At 43.1% G+C, this 16,507-nt stretch overlaps 1 protein-coding gene across 1 annotated transcript; it reads left to right on the forward strand.

Annotated features, from left to right (window-relative positions):
- Positions 1–1,833: 1,833 nt before the first annotated feature.
- Positions 1,834–13,902, forward strand: LOC109924957 (interferon-induced very large GTPase 1-like). The gene is made up of 2 exons (XM_020524929.2): positions 1,834–2,191; positions 5,548–13,902. The coding sequence occupies exons 1-2, from the start codon at positions 2,099–2,101 to the stop codon at positions 12,388–12,390; spliced, it is 6,936 nt and encodes a 2,311-aa protein (XP_020380518.2). The 5' UTR covers positions 1,834–2,098; the 3' UTR covers positions 12,391–13,902.
- Positions 13,903–16,507: the final 2,605 nt, after the last annotated feature.

Genomic DNA, 16,507 nt, shown 5'->3' on the forward strand with positions numbered 1-16,507 from the left:
GACCCTTCATCTGATGAAGGGTCTAGGCCCGAAACGTCAGCCTCTCTGCTCCTATGATGCTGCTTGGCCTGCTGTGTTCATCCAGCCCTGCACCTTGTTGTCTCGGATTCTCCAGCATCTGCAGTTCCTACTATCTCTGAATGATGGTCATGTCTTTTTACTGAAAGCTGGTGTTCGTGTATCCTGGTCGTCAGTTTCCTCCCTGTTTGTCCAATGTAATTTTTATATATTTTTGATATCAGAAATGACAACCAGACTCCTTAGATTACCTGTGATCACGATTGCACACAAATCTACATCAACACTATGTCAAATGTTATCAAAGAATAGAGACCCCATACAGTGAGTGCAATAAAGATTACATTGGACAAACAGGGAGGAAACTGATGACCAGGATACACTAGCACCAGCTGGCAGTAAAAAGACACTGCCAATATTCAGAGATAACACAGTGGGGCTGGAGGAACACAACAGGCCAGGCAGCTTCAGAGGAGCAGGAGAGCTGAGGCTGGGGAAGATAGGTGGGATGGTGATAGGTGAGTGCAGGTAGGGAGTGGTGGGGATTGGTCAGTGAGGTGGGAGGGGCGGATAGGTTTGAGAGAAGATGGACAGGTTGTCAGGTCAAGGAGGCAGGGATGAGAGGGAGGATTGGTCATGGGATGAGGCCGGGTGTGGGGAGATTTTAAAACTGGTAAAATCCACATTTAGGCCATCGGGCTGTAGGCTCCTGAGACAGAATGAGGTGCTGCTCCTCCAGTTTGCGGGTGGCGTCATTGTGACACTGGAGGCGGCCCAGGATGGACATGTTGCTCAGGGAGTGGGAGGGGGAGTTAAAATATTTCGCGACGGGAAGTTGGTGGTGTTTGTCATGTACAGAGCGCAGATGTTCTACAAAATGGTCTCCGAGTCTCCATTTAGTCCCACCGCAGAGGAGGCCACGTCAGGTGTGGCAGACACAGCAGACCAAGTTTGACAGATGTGCAGGTGAACCCATGTCTGATGTCGACAGTTTGTTTTGTTTTTTTGTCTTGAATGGAGGTGAGGGGAGGTCAGTGGGTGGGGTAGGGCAGGTGTAGCACTTCCTGCGGTTGCAGGGAAAGGTGCCGGGGGTCGTAGGGTTAGTGAGGAATGTGGAGCGGACGAGGGATTCGTAGAGAAAGAGGTCCTTGCGAAAGGCAGATAGGGGTGGGGAGAGAAATATATCCTTGGTTGAGGGGTCAGATTGTAGGTGGTGGAGAATGATGCATTTGATGCGGAGGTTAGTGGGGTGACGTGAGGACAAGGGTGATTTCTGTCTCTAATTTTTTTTTTTGTTGGGGGGAGGTGATGTGAGGGCAGAGGTATGAGAGATGCAAGAGATGTGTTTGAGGGCATTTTCAATTACCGGAGGGGGGAAGTTACAGTCCTTGGAATAAGAGGACATCTGGGATGTTTGGGAGTGGAACACCTCATCTCGGGAGCAGATGCGGCAGAGGTGGAGGAATTGGGAGTAGGGGATTGCATTTTTGTTTTTGCAGGAAGGTGGGTGAGAGGAGGCGTAGTCCAGGTAGCTGTGAGTCGCTGGGAGCATGCAGAGACAATGGGTCGGCCGGGGCAGCTAGGTTTGTGGTTTTTTGGGAAGGACATAGAAACGGGCAGTGTGGGGTTGGGGCACGATGAGGTCGGACGCTGTGGGTGGGAGGTCACCTGAGGTTGTGAATGGTCTGGGAGATGCTGTTTTGGTGGTCATGGTCGAGGGGTTGGTAGGAGGAGGTGTCAGAGTTGGTGCCTGGCCTTGGCTATCTGTGGGTTTGGTGAGGTTGGGGTTGGAGCAGAGGGCTGCATGTTCAATGGGGCAGAAGTTGGAGTGAGTGAGAGGGGTAGAGAGGTTTAGGTGATTGATACACAGACAATGAGGGCCATCAGTTTGACTGGGACAAAGTGACTATCCTGGGACAAGTGAACACCAGACGTGCAAGGGAATTTCGTGGAACCCTGGTTCTCAACAGTACCCCATAAACAAACACAGACAAATAGACCCCGTATACAGACTGCTGCTTAAAACAACATAACCAGATGTGACAAGACCCACCATACCAGAGGATCACATAAATCCGGAATGGATCAGAACACCAAAGCTTCAATTCAAGGTCGTACTGATGTTGCCAAGAATGTTAACGAAACATCTGCACGCCACAGAACAACTGATTTGGTGAGCTAACAAAGAACCGCATCCATAACCTGAGCTACAAATTTTCGCTAAGACTTAAAGAATTAATAACTTATTTCTGATCTGCTCAATGCCAGAATTCAAGCCAGCCTGTTATATTTGATTGCTCCATTTTCAAATGTCCACAGCTAATCCCATGCACATAGACTCCTACAGCATGGAGACAGGCCCTTTGGCCCAAACTGGTCCGTGACAACCAAATTGTCCATCCACGTTAACCCCATTTACCTGCACTTGGCCCATATCCTTAACCTTTCCTGTCCATGTATTTGTCCAAATGCCTTTTAAATGTTGTTAATGTACCTGCCTCAACCACTTCTGCTGGCAGCTTATTCCATATGCGTACCACCCTCTATGTACAAAAAGTTGCTCCTCAGATTCCCATTTATTCTTCCCCTCTTACCTTAAACTGATGCCCTCTAGTCCTCAATTCCCTAACCCTGGGGAAAAAGGCTGAGTGCATTCATGATCTTATCCATGCCTTATGATCTTATACACTTCTTTAAGATTTTTCTCTGCTTCCCACACCCCTCAGTCTCCACTGCTTTAAAGGAAAAAAAACTCCTAGCTTGTCCAACCTCTCCCTTGAATCTTGGCAGCAACATCCTTGTAAATTTCTTCTGCACCCTATCCAGTTTAGTAACATCCATCCTATAGCAGGGTGACCAAAACTGAACACAATACTCCAGTGCGGCCTCACCAACGTCATGTACAACTGCACCATAACTTCCCAACTTCTATACTCAGTGCCCTGACTGATGAAGGCCAGTGTGCCAAAAGCCTTCACTGCCCTGTCTACCTGTGACTCCACATTCAGAGAACCATGCACCTGAATTCCAAGGTCCCTCTCTTCCACTACACTCCTTAAGGCCCTATCATTCACCAAGAAACTCCTACCTGATTTGACTTTCCAAAATGCAACACCTCACCCTTATCAATATTAAACTCCATTTGCCATTTCTCGGCCCACTTCCCCAGCTGATCAAGATCCTGCTGCAATTTCTGATAATCTTCCTCACTGTCCACGATACCACCTACTTTAGTGTCATCCGCAAACTTACCAATCATGCCTTGTACATTCTCATCTAAATCATTGATATAGATAACAAACAGCAATGGGCCTAACACTGACCCCTGAGGCAATCCACTAGTCACAGGCCTCCAGTCAGACAACCATCCTTCCAGTATTACCCTCTGCTTCCTATCATCAAGCTAATTGTGAATCCATTTGGCCAGCTCTCCCTGGATTCCTTGTGATCTTACCTTCCAGAGCAGCCCACCATATGGAACCTTATCAAAGGCCTTACTGAAATCCATATAGACTACGTCTACTGTCCTGCCCTTATCAACCTTCCTGGTCACTTGATCAAAGAACTTGAACAAATTGGTGAGACACGATCTGCCACACACAAAGCCACGCTGACTACTCCGAATCAAACTCTGTCTTTCCAAATGCATGTATATCTTATCCCTCCGAATCTTCTCAAATAACTTGCATACCACAGATGTTAGGCTTATTATTATTATTGTTACTTATTCCCAGTGTTTTCTTTGCAGCCCTTCTTGAATAAGGGCATAACATTCGCTACCCTCCAGTCTTCCAGGATTTCACCTGTGCTTAACGACGATGTCATTCCATCAAACCAGGGCCCCTGCAATTTCTTCCCTAGCCTCTTGTAGTGTTCTTGGATATATCTGATCAGGACCAGGAGATTTGTCGACCTTCATACAATCTAATACTTCCAACACCTCCTGTAATGTGATATGGACTGTCCCCAAGATATCGCCACTATCTTCCCCCAAGTCGTCTTGTCTTTCTCCACAGTAAATGCAGAGGAGAAATATTCATTGAGGACTTCACCCATCTCCTTGCAGTTCCACAGTACATGTCCACTTTGGTCCTTGAGGGGTCCTATTCTCTCTCTAGTTATTCTTTTTCCTTTAACATAAAGAATTTCTTTGGATTCACCCTAATCTTCTCAGCCAAAGCTATCTCATGCTCCCTTTTCGCCCTCCTGATTTCCTTCTTCAGTAAACTCCTGTATCCCCTATCTACCTCCAGGGATTCCCTTGATCCCAGCTGCCTGCTCCTGAGCCATGCCTCCTTCTTTTTTCTGGTCAAAGCCTCAATATCTCGTCATCCAGGATTCTTTACTCTTGCCAACTTTGCCCTTCACTCTGTCAGGAACATAATGATCTTGAACTCTACCTATCACACTTTTAAAGGCCTCCCACTTGCCAGAGGTCCCTTTGCCTGCAAACAATCTACTCTTTTCAACCCCTACAAACTCCTGTCTAATTCCATCAAAATTCGCCTTGCCCCAATTTAGAACCTGAAGATGTGGACCAGTTTTGTCCTTCTCCATAACTATTTTAAAATTAATGGAACTATGGTCACTGGTCCCAAGGTGCTCCCCCACTGTCACCTCAGTCACCTGTCCTGCCCTATGTCCCAAGAGTAGGTCAAGTTTTGTCCCTTTCCGAGTAAGACCCTCTATATGCTGCTTAAGGAAACTTTCCTGAACACATTTAACAAATTCCACCCCATCTAAGCCCTTAACCCTATGGCAATCCCAGTCTGTTAGGTAAATTAAAACCTCCACTTTGACAACCCTATTTCTCCTGCAAGTCTCTGCAATCTTCCTGCATATTTGTTCCTCTAATTCCCGTTGACTACTTGTGGGCCTACAGTACAACCCCAATAATGTCACCACCCCCTTTGTATTCCTTAGCTCCACCCACAAAGCCTCACTGGATGATCCCTCAGTTATTTCATCTCTGACTACTGCTGTGATACTCCCCTTAATCAAAAATGCAACTCCACCTCTGTCCTGCCTAAAGCACCTATACCCTGGTACATTAAACTGCCAGCCCTGTCCCTCCCTTAGCCATGTTTCTGTAATGACTATAATATCTGAGTCCCACATACCTATCCATGCCCTGAGTTCATCGGCCTTACCTGTCAGCCCTCTTGCATTGAAATGGATGCAAGGTAATCCAACAGGTTTTCCTCGTTCCCTGTCCTGTTCCAGCCTGACCTGTCTCTTCAACTTGCTATTTCTGATTACTGCATCTTGTTCCAGCCTCACACTTGCCTCCCTGCTGTTTAGGATCCCACCCTCCTGCCAAACTAGTTTAGATTGAAGACTGATCATACTGAACTTGTGGTGAGGACAGGATCAACCTACAAAGGGCAGACATGCAAGCAATGCCTAGCAGCAGGTCAATTTCACAGTAAATTACAGGACAGGAAGTCAGGTCAGTGATAAAGCATACAATAGGATCCTGATCCTCTGGAAATCTAACTTTGTGTGATCATACTTTTTTTCTTTCTAAAGGAAATGGCAGACACGTCACAAGCTGGCAACTGGTCTGAAACTCAGCTGTTGGAAAAGGCATCTGGTGGACTGGCACTCAAAGGAATTTTTGTCAGCAGAGATGTGAATGATCTGTTAAAGGTACGGGAAAGACTGCTAGAAGTCCCAAAGACATGCTGTCTATTGGGTCCATCCATGTCCCCTACTGAACACACTGAGAGTTTTATGTCTCACACTCATGCAGTAAATTCTAAAAAGTGTGTAGAACAGTTGGGTCTTGGTATCAGAAAGAAAATTGAAACTAAATTCTGCAGCTTTGAACTTAACATTAAGGGAGAGCATAGTACTTCTAGCAGCTGTTCTAACAGCACAAAAAGCACATATGTCTCTTTTTGTAAGATGGTCATTGTGCCTATGGCCAGTGCTGAGTTGAAATGCGAGGATCTGACACTGTCAAAAACTGCTATCAACTCCCTGAAAGGTGTTGAAAAAAATCTGCTCTATCAGGAGTCAGAACATGTGAAATATAGTTCATGTGAGCAGTTCCTGGAACAATTCGGATCACATTTAAACAGCAGCAATATTCACTTTGGGGGAATTTACTTGATAGAAGCAGAAAGTGATAAATTGAAAAGCAAAGAGAAAGAAGATGCTGAAGAAGTCATGAAAACATTGATCAACACAGATTTACAAATTAACTTGGGCTCTGTCAGTGCCAGTGTTTCAACCTCTGCATCTCACTTTAAATCTAACATTAACTCTACCTGCAAAAAGACTCTGTTGGACAAAATAAGTGTCTCTATCACCAAGATTGGTGGTCCTGTTGAAGCACCATCCCTTGTAAACTGGAAGAAAGGGTTACAGGACCAAGATAGTACTTGGCGAGTCATTGATCGTGGCTCTGTTCACAACTTGGTTCCTGTCTGGAAAGTAATTCTGCAGAATCACAGAGGAGACTTTGACAATTATCAGTTATTAACTGAAAGCTTGCAGAGATGCTGGGAGAGGAAAACTGGATTAAAGGCTGAAGGTACAAAAATTGCTGAAGTGATGGAGGTCAATACTAGAATTCAAGATCTAGTGCAGGAAGTAAGCAAATGGAACTCCATCTCAGAATCAGATTTTGTTGCTAACTGTGTCAGGAACATTTCCCAGTGCGCAGACATTAAAACCTCTTTGGGAAAGCAGTTCTTGATAGACACAGTCAAACTGTGGTACCATGAATTTATTTGTGACAGTTCCATTCAGGAATTCTTTACTAAAGTATTAAAATGCATTGCAGAGAACAGAATTGGGGGTGTAGACAAAATGTACCTGAAGGTTCAACTGTCAACTCTGCTGCAGCCTCAAGAAATAATAAACAGCCTGGATTTTCCAAATATTTCATTAGTCTTGCAACAACTGACTGACATTTCCAGTGATGAGAAAGAATTAACTTTCTCCAGTTTTGAAGAAGTAAAGGAATACATCAAGAAACTGGAGAAAACATTACAGGTGCCAGATGTTGGGAATGAATTTCAAAGAAAAGTCTGCAATGAGCTAGGAAAATCATTGTCTAAGCTGCAACAAAGTAAAGATCAAGACACATCTTTGCTCTTGACTGCTCTTCTGCACCCAATATCCTATCAACCTAGTGGAATACTGATTCAGCCTCTAACAGAGAATGACTGTGAATACCTGATCTCTCAGTTAGATCAAATTGAAACCTTCAGGTGTGAGATGGAGACAATGCAGAAGGCACAATGCCAAGCCTACCTGCTCCACAAAGCACTGACTGCCAGAGTCCCTGAGTCAGAATATAAAGATCCCAGAACAGTACTAGAAATAATGTTTGCAGAAATGGGCCAAGAAATATCACAAGAAGTCCGTAAGGCAGTGATGACTCCAAGTGGAACCTTTTTATCTGACACAGAACTTCTAAAAGAAACATTACTGCATTTATCAGTGAACAAAGATGGAGAGGAAAAAAACGCAGCATTAGAACATAGTGAAACATTGGAAAGATTCACATTTAGTGATGTCGGAGAAAAGAACGTCAAGCTCTCAGATTCTTCCTGTGAGTGGACTGAGCAATCAAGTATACCTCACAATGAGAGGCCACCTCAAATTGTGAATGATTTAGGATTGCAAAATTATTATCCTCACAAGCTGTCCCTAAATTTCATTCGGCAGATCAGCCATGATAAACTGAGGGACAGTACGCTGACTGAGCTAAAAGGTGTCCCTTGGCATTTCCTCCAAAAGATCCTTTCTGCCAATTCTATTGCAAGGAACCTCGAACTGCCACGCACTCAACAATCAGAAAGTGAGACTGATGTTGAAGTTTTCAGTGATTTCTTTTCAGTAAGTGAAACTGAGATTTCTGAGATTAATCCTCAAGATATCATTACGGCTATCTTCCTTTGTGCAGATTACTTTCTGCAGCAAGAGCTGATGCTGAAGATGTCTCTATGCCAGTTTGCATTACCTTTTCTGCAACCACATAGGGATAGGTTTTCAACAGAAAAGAGGGATTGCACTGATGAACCTGGTGGCACCCTGCTCCTGTGGGCCATGCGGTCAATTGTTAAAAAATGGTGTCCACAAACCTGTATACAGAGTAACAGCTTTGTGCAGGAGCCAATTGTAACTGCAGCTATGCCAACCATCTCCTTCATCAGGGTTGGAAGGTGCAGTATCTCCAAATCTAAAATTCTCAATCTCACTTTGAGCCAGACACAGCAGCAGCAGAATATCTTCCTGCACTCTGAGATGGATGGTGGGCATGTTCCACGTAGCATATCTGATGGACTAGCTGAGATCAGCTGGTACCTGCCATCTGGCAAAAAGAATTTGGACATATTCCATGAGGCTGCAGCATTCATTAACCTCCGAGGTGATGCTGAAATTTATCAGAGAAACACTCGATTTCTTGCTAAAGTTTCTGCTGCTGTCTTTGTATTCATTGATCTGATTGGGGAAAAGGAAAAAAAATTCCTTACTTCTCTTGCACAGTCACCAGCAAAATTCTTTCTCATAATAAACTCACACAGCAATCAGCAAAAGATAACCCAGGAGCAGATAAAGGAACTGTTCAAAGATCTACAGTTAAAACCTCAACAATGCATTGTTCGGAAAAATCTAAATGATGCAAAGCTTGTGGAAAATCTTTGTTCGAGAATGAAACAAATGATTCAAACTCCTAATGAAGACAAGACCTTTCTAAACCTAGAGCAAATGGCTGAAATTGCAGGAGAAAGTGGGATTCAAATTGATGAACATCATCCTAAAATACAACAAGCTAAACAATTAGCCTCCAAAATATTGGAAGGACTTAACACTGACACCATCATTGGATACAAACGGAACGTGTTACCCTTCCACCTTAAGCCCTGGCAAGATTGGTCTAAAGCTGAGAAAGAGAAGTCTCGCATGAAACTCCGTAAGAACAAAACCACAGACGTATACAAGTACGAACTGGACCAAAAGCAGAAAAAAATCAAAGAAGATCTGATCAAGCAGAACTTGTCAAAAGAAATGCTGCAATTCATTGAAGTATTGACAGCAACTTGTGCAGAAGTGAGAGCTCTTTTCCTACAATGGCTGAAGTTCAATTTGGACAGTAAATCAAGAGAAGTTATGTCAAAATTACACAGCCTTTATAAAACATTGTTGAAAGACTCGAAGAGGACAAATGAGCTGAAGGATCTGGATCAGCAGATGTCTGATAGTTCTCTTGGACTTGAGCATTTCATGAGGGAACTGGGCCAGGTTTATGAGATTTCAGTGACTGCAAGTAATATTAGATCAGAGAGAAAAATGAACAGGAATGCATTGCAGTTACCATCAGTTGCAGCTGAACTCCTGCTGGAAGGGTTCCCACTGGAGCTCGTTGATGGAGATGTTTCCAACATACCAGTTCAGTGGGTCACCGCTGTACTGAAGGAAGTGGCTGAGAAGGTGGGCTGTGCTTCCTGTATATTTGTGGTGACGGTGATTGGTGTCCAGAGTACAGGGAAGTCTACACTACTAAATATGATGTTTGGTTTGCAGTTTGCTGTGAGTAGTGGCAGATGTACACGAGGAGCCTACATGCAGTTTCTCAAGGTCACTGGGCAGCTGAAAAATGATTTGGGCTGCGATTTCATTCTGGTCATTGACACTGAGGGCCTGAAAGCTCCAGAACTCTCAACCTTTACAGACAGTTATGAGCACGATAATGAGCTAGCAACATTTGTCATTGGATTAAGCAATTTAACTTTAGTAAATATAGGGATGGAAAACCCCACAGAGATGAAAGATGTTTTGCAGATTGTTGTGCATTCCTTAATCCGTATGAAGCTAACTGGAAAACGGCCAAGCTGTCAATTTATCCACCAGAATGTTGGGGATGTGTGCGCATATGATCAGAACCTGAGGAGTCGTCACAAACTACTGGAACAACTGGATCAAATGGTAGAAGCTGCGGCCAAACTGGAGAAGGTAGACCAAATAAAATTCTCAGACGTGATGGACTATGATGCTGATCAGAGTAACTGGTACATCCCTAGTCTGTGGCATGGCACCCCCCCAATGGCTGCAGTCAATACTGGTTACAGTGAACATGTCTTTGAGCTGAAGAGGCACATCATTCAATGTTTAGCAAAACATGGCAAATCTGAAAGAGCTTTAACAATTCCAGACTTTATCAAGTGGATGCCTGGGCTTTGGGAGCAGGTGAAAAATGAGAACTTCATTTTCAGTTTTCAGAATAGTCTGGTTGCTGAAGCTTACAGCGAGCTCTCCAAGAAGTACAAAGGGTGGGAATGGGAACTCTGCGTATTTGCACATTCCTATACAAGTGAAGCTGAAAACATAATAAAGAATGATGATGGGGATCCAACCCAATTGCTCCCAAATTTGGAACGGGACATCAGGAAAAAAATTGATAAGAGAATGTATGATACTCTCGATAATCTAAACAGCCATTTTGAAAGTGGTGCTGATAATGTGCAGCTGATGGAGAAGTACAGGGAGCAATTCAAACAGAGCATTTCTATGTTATGTCGGCAAATTCAGGACAATTTAATACAGAAATGTAAAGATGCTATCAACAGACAAGTGGGATTATCAAAAGTGGATACTATCTGGAAGGAATTCCATAACAAGGTTGAAGAAGAAGTCAAGAAGCTTTTACAAAATTGTAAAGCAGTTCAGCAGATGTTAAATGACGAAGAACTGACATCTGCCTTTGAAACAATGTGGTGTAAAACACTCTTTGAACTGAACTATCAGCCCTGCAGTGAAAGAGACATTGAAGCAGAGATTGAAAATCTTCTGAGAGGGGACATGGAAACACAAGGGAGAGTAATTAATGAAAGTATGAAACAGAAATGCCTATCAGATCACGGGAACCAAAACTTTAAGATTATGGAGAAACACATTAATGTGTCAGTGGGGAGGTGGGTTAAAAACTTCTTTACAGCTGATCAATCACAATTGGAACAAGCAACACAAATGTGTAATGTACTTGAGATTGAATGTCGAGAGCAGATCAATAACATTGCAAAAATGGACATTGATTATGATAACAAATATTGTATTGAACTTTTGGACAACATAGACAAAAAAATCAACAACAAAACTTCAGATTCAAAGTTCAGAATGAGTGAGATTTTCAGGGCAGAATTTAAACTTCACATGTGTGGCTATGCTGCACCAAAATTCATGGAAATGCAAAGGAAGTTTATCTACAAACATGATCCCCGGAGGAGACTGGAAAGCAGAAAACATCATTACTTTCAACTTTTCATGGAGATTTACACGCAGCAGGATCAGAATCAGCGACAAGCAGAACGATTTGCAAGCCACTGCTTTATGCCAGCTGTCAGAGACGCCATGCTCAAGAGCCTCGGCCTGAAAATAGTGGACGACATGAAAAAAAATGATCCTGAGGGAAAGTACACACTCCGCAATAACTTCACTGTGGCACTTCTGATCTATTTAAAACAAAAGGGCAGCTTCGAAGAATATTACCAGTATATTACTAACCTTGAGAATTTTGCATCCAATTGGCTTCACGAGCAGGTTATTGCACATTGCAAAATGCAATTTAAAGAAGATAATAAATTGATACATCTGGCTAAGGAAATTATCACAGAAATCATTCAGCAAGCCATGAACGTTGTCAGAGATGCATCGCACCAGAATATTAATGGAAATATTCAGAGCTTCCTCGATTTGTTTGTTGAAAAGTTCAAAACGAGAATTGTGATGTCCAAGGATGAGTTAAAACTGGTTTCTTTCCAGATTGACAGCAATGCCAAGAAATTTGCAGAAGCAGTTCTACAGTTTATTCCAGAGGTAGAAACCCTTCTCCTCAGTGAGCTGAAAGACTGGAATGTTGAAGCAAAGATTAAAGAATTACCTATAAAACCGAATGAGGAACTCTTTAAAGGGTTATTCAGTTGCATAAAGAGATGCCCCTTCTGTAGCGTTTTCTGTGATTCAGAGACCCCTGAGCACCGGGAGCATTTCAGTAAACAGCACAGACCTAAAGGATTATCTGGGTATCAATGGAGAGACAGCCAGTGTCTTGTAGTGGATGTTTGTACAGCTTCAGTAGGAAGCAATACATCATTCTGCAATAATGACACAAATGGTGTTTATGTATCCTATAAAGATTACAGAACAGTCAATGAATACTATAAATCCTGGATTATTCAAAATGATCTTGGTGCAGAGGCAACATCCTATTGGAAAAAAGTGTTTTACACTTTCAATGAACAATTTGCTAAGAGACATAATGCAAAAGCTGCAGAACTTGAAAGAAACTGGGACATTGGGTGGGATGAAATAAAGAAACAGCTGAACAAAACATATAACACCAGTATCGAATCTCTGTAGGATCCTTTTCAATGACACGGGTTGGTCAGAAAAAGGCAACACAAACACCTTAAAATCAATCAAATTACAGAGTACATGTGGAAAAGCCAAGAAATTCATTACTGTAAAATTTCAAATACCACAATGCTACAGCATAGAAGAAATGTTTTTACCCCTGTTTTATCAAAGGATAATTAAATTCTGAAATGTTACTGGGGAAAGAACATGAGAAGACATTAGAAATTAGGTCAAGAAACAGTCACATTTATTTCTAACAGAAATCAGGGATATAGTGAGAATGGATTGAAAGGTGTAGAGAGGGAGTGTTGAGGGATAGGTTGAGAGAGACTGAGGGACATGATGAAGGCACTGAGAGGCATGGACTGAGTAAATGAGAGAAAGGGTGAGGAAAATGGTGAGATTGTGGGTTGGTCAGTTCAACATGTGTAAAAAAGGTTTGATCTCACTGCCTTTTCCAATTCCTGATTCTCTTTCTTAAGAATAGAGCACCGCATCAGCCACATAATCAGCTTCCTAGTCAGTTTCTTCTCAGTTATGTACTGAGTAACTCTGAATTCATCAATGTAAAGTGTAGGGAAATGACAGTTGCTTATGAATCTCTACTGAGAAAAACCCACATGAGATGTTAAAATATATTTTAAAATATTGTTAATATTATATGTTGCAGACTCTGAGGCCACATTAAAAATATGAATAAAAAGTTAATATGAAAAAGGCTGATTCCTTGATCAGATGCCAGCAATTTTGGCTCAAAATTTATAAGCGCCACATTAATCATCAATTGGTTAGATTGCTTGAAATAAAATAGTAGTTTTGATAAGGTTAAGCATTCTGAGTTAGTTCAGTCTATAGCTGGTTTGTAATACAACAAAATAAGACAATATAACAGTATAACTGAGACAACGGTGAGTTGAAATTTAAGACATCTTAATATATTACTGTAAAGTGTAACCTGGAATTCAGGGAAATACGAAGGAAGAAGAATATTTAAGATTCAGAAGTTAGACTCCAGATTCTTGAATCAATATGAGAGACTAACTACTTACATTGTTACTTAGTTACAGTTTGAACGTCTTTATTATTGTTGATACAATGACTTTAAAGCTGAAAACTCAATCACAGATGTGTTACAGCACAGAAGGAGGCCATTCAGCCCAATGGACCTGCACTAGCTAAATAAATGAGCTCGTTACTTACTGCCAATCTTCCACTTTTTATAATATTTTCCCATTTGTTTTTATCAAAATCATCAAATGATCTCAAAGCTGGATGCCCTCTGCAATGCTATCCTGTTAGCTTGGTGTATAAACTAAAGTCCAGCTCCCCAATACATAAACAGTAAACATTGAGTTGTTGGTGCTTATGGTATGTTTGTTTGCCTTCAGTCATTACTATGATACTTCAATCTGAACTACAGTTGTTTTTCCATGCTATTATGTGAAATCAGCATTGTGAACTGTTATTGCTTGAGTAGATGTAATTGAATAAAGTAGATTTTAGCTGTACCATGAATGGTGTCCGGTCAAGTCCTTCACTGACCTGATCAAAGAATTCCTAGCTCCACACTATATTTACAAAGGATGATTTGCAGCTGAATCTTATTCCTTGATCCAGTTTATTTAAATGCTGTCATTACCAAAAATGCTCTAAACCCTAAAACCCATCTGCATTCTTCTATCCTTCAGTCCGTTACTGACCTAATATTCATAAAAATATAGAAACTTCACAGGAGGAGTTCATTTGGTCCATCATAACCATGTCTGAACTCCCTCCCTAATGGCATTGTGATTCTATCTAAAGCACATAGACTGCAGCGGTTCAAGAAGGCAGCTCACTACCACCTTCTAAGGACAACCAGGGCCAGACAAATATTGACCTGCTACTGGCACTCAGACCATCTGAGTGAACAAAAAAACCTTCCAGTTTTTGATCCATAGGTAGCTTGCAAGGCCTCAAATACACTCCCACATATCTGTAGAGACAACACAGTATGGAGCTGGAGGAACTCAGCAGGCCAGGCAGCTTCAGAGGTGCAGGAAATTTGATGCTGTGTCGGAACTCTTCTTCAGATGCCATCTCTGATACCTCCTTCTCCTTCCTGGACCTCTCCGTCTCCATCTCTGGTGACTGCCTTGAAACTGACGTCTATTTCAAGCCCACCGACTCCCACAGCTACCTAGATTACACCTCCTCTCACCCACCCTCCTGCAAAAATGTGATCCTCGACTCTCAATTCCTCCATCTCCGGCAGGTCTGCTCCCAAGATGGGGCGTTCCACTCCCAAACATCCCAGATGTCCTCCTATTTCAAGGACCGTACCTTTCCCCCTCTCTGGTGATCAAAATGCCCTCAACCACATCTCTTGCATTTCCTGCACTTCTGCCCTCACACCCACTTCCCGCAAAAAAAAGACAGAATCCCCCTTGCCCTCACATATCACCTCACCAACTTCCACATCCAACGTATCATTCTCCGCCACTTCTGCCACCTACAATCCAACCCCACAACCAAAGATATATTTCCTTCCCCACCTCTATTTGGCTTTTGTAGGGACCGCTCTCTTTGCAACTCCCTCGTCTGCTCCACACTCCCCACTAACCCTACCACCACCGGCACCTTTCCCTGCAACCGCAGGAAGTGCTACACCTGCCCCTACACCTCCACTGAAGGCCCAAAACAAACCTTTCATATCAGACAGGGGTTCATCTGCATATCTGTCAATGTGGTCTATTATATCCACTGCTCCCGATGTGGCCTCCTCTACATTGGTGAGGTCAAGTGTAGACTCGGAGACCACTTTGTAGAACACCTGCACTCTGTTCATGACAATCGACAACACCTTCCCAGTCGCCAACCATTTTAACTCCCCCTCCCACTCCCTGGGTGACATGTCCATCCTGGGCTTCCTCCAGTGTCACAATGATGCCACCCACAAACAGGTGGAGCAGCACCTCATATTCCGCCTTGGGAGCCTAAAGCCCAATGGCCTTAACATGGAATTCACCAGTTTCAAAATCTCCCCAACCCCCCGGTCTCATCCCACGTCCAACCCTCCCTCTCATCCCCTCCTCCTTGACCTGATACAATCTGTTCATCTTCTCTCCCAACTATCTGCTCCTCCCACCTCACTGACCAATCCCCACCTGCACTCACCTATCACCACCCCTCCTCTCTTATTTATTTCCTAGCTCTCTTCCCCCTCCCCATTTCTGAAGAAGGGTCTCGACCTGAAACATCAACTTTCCTGCTCCCCTGATGCTGCCTGGCCTGCTGTGTTCCTCCAGCTCCATACTGTGTTGTCTGACTCCAGCATCTGCAGTTCTTGCTATCCCACATATCTATATATGTGATTAGGATTTTTGCCTCTACTAGCTTTTCAGATTGTAATCTCCAGACCCTGAACCACTATCTGGTCAAATAATTTTCTTCAACTCCCCTCTAATCTTTCCGCTGTCTTTATTAAATCTATGCTCCCTGTGTGCTAAAGGAAATGGGTACTTACAACCAACTTTAGTTGATAGAAGGGGAAAGGTGCAGCAGTAATAGGGTTGTTGTCATGGGTGACTTTCAACTTCCCTAAAATAGACTGGAACCTCCTAAGTGCAAATAGTTTGGATGGAGCAGATTTTGTTATGTGTGTCCAGGAAGGATTTCTGACTCAATATGTAGATAGGGTGACAAGAAGGGAGGCCATATTGGATTTGGTGCTTGGCAACAAACCAGGCTAGGTGTCAGATCTAGGTTCTGCAGTTCCTACTATCTCTGATTCAATTTTAACCCCACTGCGAAGCCTCTTCTAAGGATGCCTAACCTGAAGAAGTTACCCTCCTCCCTCCGGACAAACCTCAAGGGATCTCTCTCCCACTGCAACTCTCTCGTAATCTCTTCGGCCCTGAAACTGCTCGACCACGTCCTGAAGCAAACCAGGTACTACAGACACATCACCTTCCTTAGCACCTGCCTACGGAACCAGATCATCCCCAATGGACTACAATCCACATTCAAGCCTTCCCAATTTGGCCCCAACCGTGATAATATCTACACTCATGGTGTTGAGATCCTTCAGAAGCGTTTCTCCCTGCGACTCCTGAAACACACACTTGCAGCAATGCACCGG

The sequence above is a fragment of the Rhincodon typus genome, chromosome 1 (genome assembly GCF_021869965.1).
Source record: "Rhincodon typus isolate 14 chromosome 1, sRhiTyp1.1, whole genome shotgun sequence".
NCBI lineage: Eukaryota > Metazoa > Chordata > Chondrichthyes > Orectolobiformes > Rhincodontidae > Rhincodon > Rhincodon typus.

What these genes read in the sequence shown, in the direction of transcription:
- LOC109924957 (XM_020524929.2), top strand. Translation starts at nt 2,099, where the DNA reads ATGGATCAGAACACCAAAGCTTCAATTCAAGGTCGTACTGATGTTGCC. An exon ending in GCCACAGAACAACTGATTTG is followed by an intron (nt 2,192 to 5,547) that starts GTGAGCTAACAA and finishes TTCTTTCTAAAG; the next exon opens with GAAATGGCAGACACGTCACA.